The sequence below is a fragment of the Triticum aestivum genome, chromosome 7B (assembly GCF_018294505.1).
Source record: "Triticum aestivum cultivar Chinese Spring chromosome 7B, IWGSC CS RefSeq v2.1, whole genome shotgun sequence".
In the NCBI taxonomy this organism is placed as follows: domain Eukaryota; kingdom Viridiplantae; phylum Streptophyta; class Magnoliopsida; order Poales; family Poaceae; genus Triticum; species Triticum aestivum.
In genome coordinates this window covers 590,686,719-590,690,276 of record NC_057813.1, presented here as the reverse complement: position 1 = coordinate 590,690,276, position 3,558 = coordinate 590,686,719, and the positions used below count along the sequence as shown (strand labels likewise).

General features: G+C 48.6%; 1 protein-coding gene across 1 annotated transcript; it reads right to left on the bottom strand.

Moving 5' to 3' along the window:
- Positions 1–572: 572 nt before the first annotated feature.
- Positions 573–1,437, bottom strand: LOC123162191 (uncharacterized). Its single transcript, XM_044579983.1, has one exon. It carries the CDS (start codon positions 1,374–1,376, stop codon positions 780–782), a length of 597 nt encoding a protein of 198 aa, XP_044435918.1. The 5' UTR covers positions 1,377–1,437; the 3' UTR covers positions 573–779.
- Between the last annotated feature and the right edge of the window lie 2,121 nt (positions 1,438–3,558).

Below are 3,558 nucleotides of genomic sequence, written 5' to 3'. Positions count from 1 at the left end.
GAGGGAAAGTAGAACACGAGAGGCTACCACCACTTGTGTCCAACGAAGGCCACCGCCAGCGTGTTGCCGGCTTGTACAGCCAGTGACTTGTCCGGTTCTTTTCCTCATACCATCATCGGCCCCCGTCTGGGCTCCACGGAAGCAGAGGAGCCACCCCTTCCTCTCCGTTTGAAGAGCCCTCTTTGCCACTCCGATGAGCAACGCAGCCGGACATATGGAAGATACGGGGGGAGAATATACCTCCAGGGCTCTCGGCAATCCGATGAGCGAGCTGCCGGACATGAGGAAGACAAAGGGATCCGCCGCGGCCGGCCGGAGACTAGTGTAGTGTATCCGTGTCGTGGGAGTGGAGCTGCACCCCGTACGCGCACATAATTTTACTTTTTTTTAGTTAAAATATATCCAGAATGTAGACGATTTTGGCCGGTTTATATGAAATACACCGTGTTTGAATGAATTTCATCTGATTTCTTGAAAAAATGTTTGAAATGTATGCGTGCAGCGTTGGATGGCGGTCTTCCGCATCCGTGTCCATTGGCTGGTCCCTATCTGTGGGCGGACGCGAAAGGATATTTACGGGTTGCTGGAGATGCCCTTAAGTTTAAGATTATGTCAAGTTCATAAACCTAAACACACCGAAAATCCTAAGCATATGAACAGGGATTGCAGACGTGGGCTAATTGGGACGCATCCCACTAAACACACTCCTACATATCATGACGCTTAAAACTAAGAAAAGAAAAGGTAAGCAAAAATATCTATGCTAAGCTTCCAACGGGCTACTGTCTCTGCATCCTGAGCTCCTTGCGGAAATTGCCGATGAACCTCTCCGTGTTGGCGAAAAGCTCCTGCCGACTCATCGTCACGTAACCATCCACCTCGACTTCACAGTCTTCTTCCTCCTCTTGCCGTATCTTTTCCTCGCCACCGGCTTGGCTGCCGTTCAGCGCGCTGAGGAAGAAGATGCTCGCCGTCGACGGGCACTTCTTCAACACCTTCAGCACCACCTCCTTGGTCTTGATCTTCAGCTCGATTATATTACTCGCCAAGGCAGGAACCACCACACGATCATTATCAGCAACCGCCATTCGGTCGTCCGGACGGACTGATCCAGCCATCTGGAACGGCGAGGCCGTGACACCGACAGGCGCAACAGCCTGACCGGTACTCGAGGACTCGTCGGCGATGGAAGTTGTGCTGCCGACGAAGGCCTGGATGCCGAGTACGAGGACGATGCCGTTGAAGAGGAGGTAGCCGTAGGCGACCCTGAGGAAGGCGGGCAGCAGCAGCGCGAGAAGGAGGAGGGTGAGGAGGGAGCCTAGCTTGGCCACCTGGGAAAGCAGTTCTGCCGGTGGTAGCGTGAGCTTGACCGCCATTAATCGACAAACTTTGCTGACTTGCCGATGTAACTAGGGAGTGGTTCAGGTGTATTGTCTGGATTCTCGAGCAAGGATACTATCGGTCTAGCCTGCCGGCCCAGTATATATAGACAAAATTCAGATATTTTCTGGCAATTCTGAAAGAAAGATATTTTCTGGCAGTAATTAATTTTTTAAATTGCTGGCTAAGAAAAAGAAACATATCTGTCACCGCACTGACGTAGAAGAATTTTTAGTGGGTATACTTACCGGTTGCTCCACTAGGAGACCAAATTAATTAGCGGGAGAAAACAAAGCATTGGCGAAACATCAAAGCTATGCTGATCTGATCACTGCGTGCCCCTTACCTTTTTTCCTCAAAAAAGAACCATCACTTCTTTTTAGAAAAAAAAAAAGCATCACTGCGTGCCTGTGCACCAGCAATAAGGGATTCCATGCCTACCCAAATTCGTGCATGTTCTACACGCACGTAAAATTAGATGCATTGAATGAGTTAGCGCGTTGGACGGTGCTATGTACAGTCGCCATCAAAATCGTGACGCCCAGGCTGCGGACAGGTCGTATCGGCATGTCGACCAAGATTTGTGGCAATGGCATGTACTAGCAGAGTTTGCTTTCAGCAACTTGCTTCTATTGAGAAACGGTCTCGATCGCCGGGTTTTTTCTTAAAAAACAGACGCGGACGCTCTACAAATCTTGCCTGCAAAATACGACTAGAATTTGCTAGCAATTGAAGCCCGTGATGTGGAAAGCTCAGATGCGTACATGTATATTGGTTCTCGGTCTCGGTCACGCTCACGCTCACGCTCGGCATTGAGGAATGACCTATGGATTCACATTTCTTTGTCGAGGCAACAGCCGTGTACCTCGTTTGGGACACTGCGAATGGTGAGATGGATGAGCATTCTGACTCTTTTCTCTTGGCAGCTTGCTTCACATGCAATGTACTCCCTCCGTAAAGAAATACAACTATATATGGGGCCAGATCCCACCGAAAGTTACAGACTGGCTTGGCAGTAGTTAACTGGAAACCAAGGGGCAGCAGGACCCACCCTTTAAATCAGGGGGTGAAAGGATTGGATCCGGCTTGCCTGCTCCCTCCCCATGCTTCCATCCATGCTCCCACTTCATCCTACGACTGTTTTTTTTCTAATCTAATCATCCCCCTGATTTTAACGGGGTGGGTCCGGGTCTTATTTTGTTCCAATCAAATCAAGCCACGTACGCTGAAGCACGGATGAGCGCACGTGTGGGGCTCAGCAAGTCTCGTCCGAAGAGATTGGTCAGGGTGTAGTCCGTAAGTTACCTTGTGCGGGAGTTGCCTGTAAATGTAGCAGGTTTCAAAATAATATTACAGCGTTTATAGATCACTAGTTTCTGGAAGGGAAGATGCGCGGTGCGTGGCAGAAATTTGGGGTTCATGTGCACCACTTGACATCAAATTTTTCGCTTGGATGGCTGTACGAGGAAGGTTGTGGACCGGTCGCCTCGCTCGATGGCAATTGCAACATCCTTGTGTGATCAACTACATGAGGACCATGACCATATATGCTGCTCGGATGTCCTTTCTAGAGGGAGGTGTGGTTCTCGCTGCTGCTGCCTCTCCGGCTACGCCAATTCACGCTAATGACCCAAGTCCAGTTCCATGAATGCTGGACATGGGTGACCGCGGCGGTGCAAGGGACGCATGGGAAAATGGTAAACTCGGTGATAACGGCTTGCCTCCAGTTCATCTGGCTCGAAATAAACAGAAGGGTCTTCGAGCAATAATCCACCTTGCTAGCCGAGGTCGTGCAACTAGAGGTGACCTTTCTTTATGGAAGAGGGCGTGTGCCTGCTGCTCTGCCGTCTTGTGGCTGGACCAGCACATTGTGTAACTCAACATTCTTCTTCCCCCCTTAGTGAGAAGACACGCACTTCTCTGCTGTGCCTTGAAAATAAAATAGCTGTTTTTTTTGCATCAATAATTGGGGTTTACTTGCTAACAAAATTTCTGCGATGTCAACTATTAACTTAATATTCCTGCAAAACAGATTATTGTTTACAAATGCTATAAATTAGTGCCAATAGATTCTTGTTTACAAATATTAACTTAATACTGTCATTTTGCATCACATAATCGAATATTAATTGAGTACTGGCGTTCAAACCCTTGCAAACGTAAAAGAAACCAAATTTT

What these genes read in the sequence shown, in the direction of transcription:
- LOC123162191 (XM_044579983.1), bottom strand. Translation starts at nt 1,376, where the DNA reads ATGGCGGTCAAGCTCACGCTACCACCGGCAGAACTGCTTTCCCAGGTG.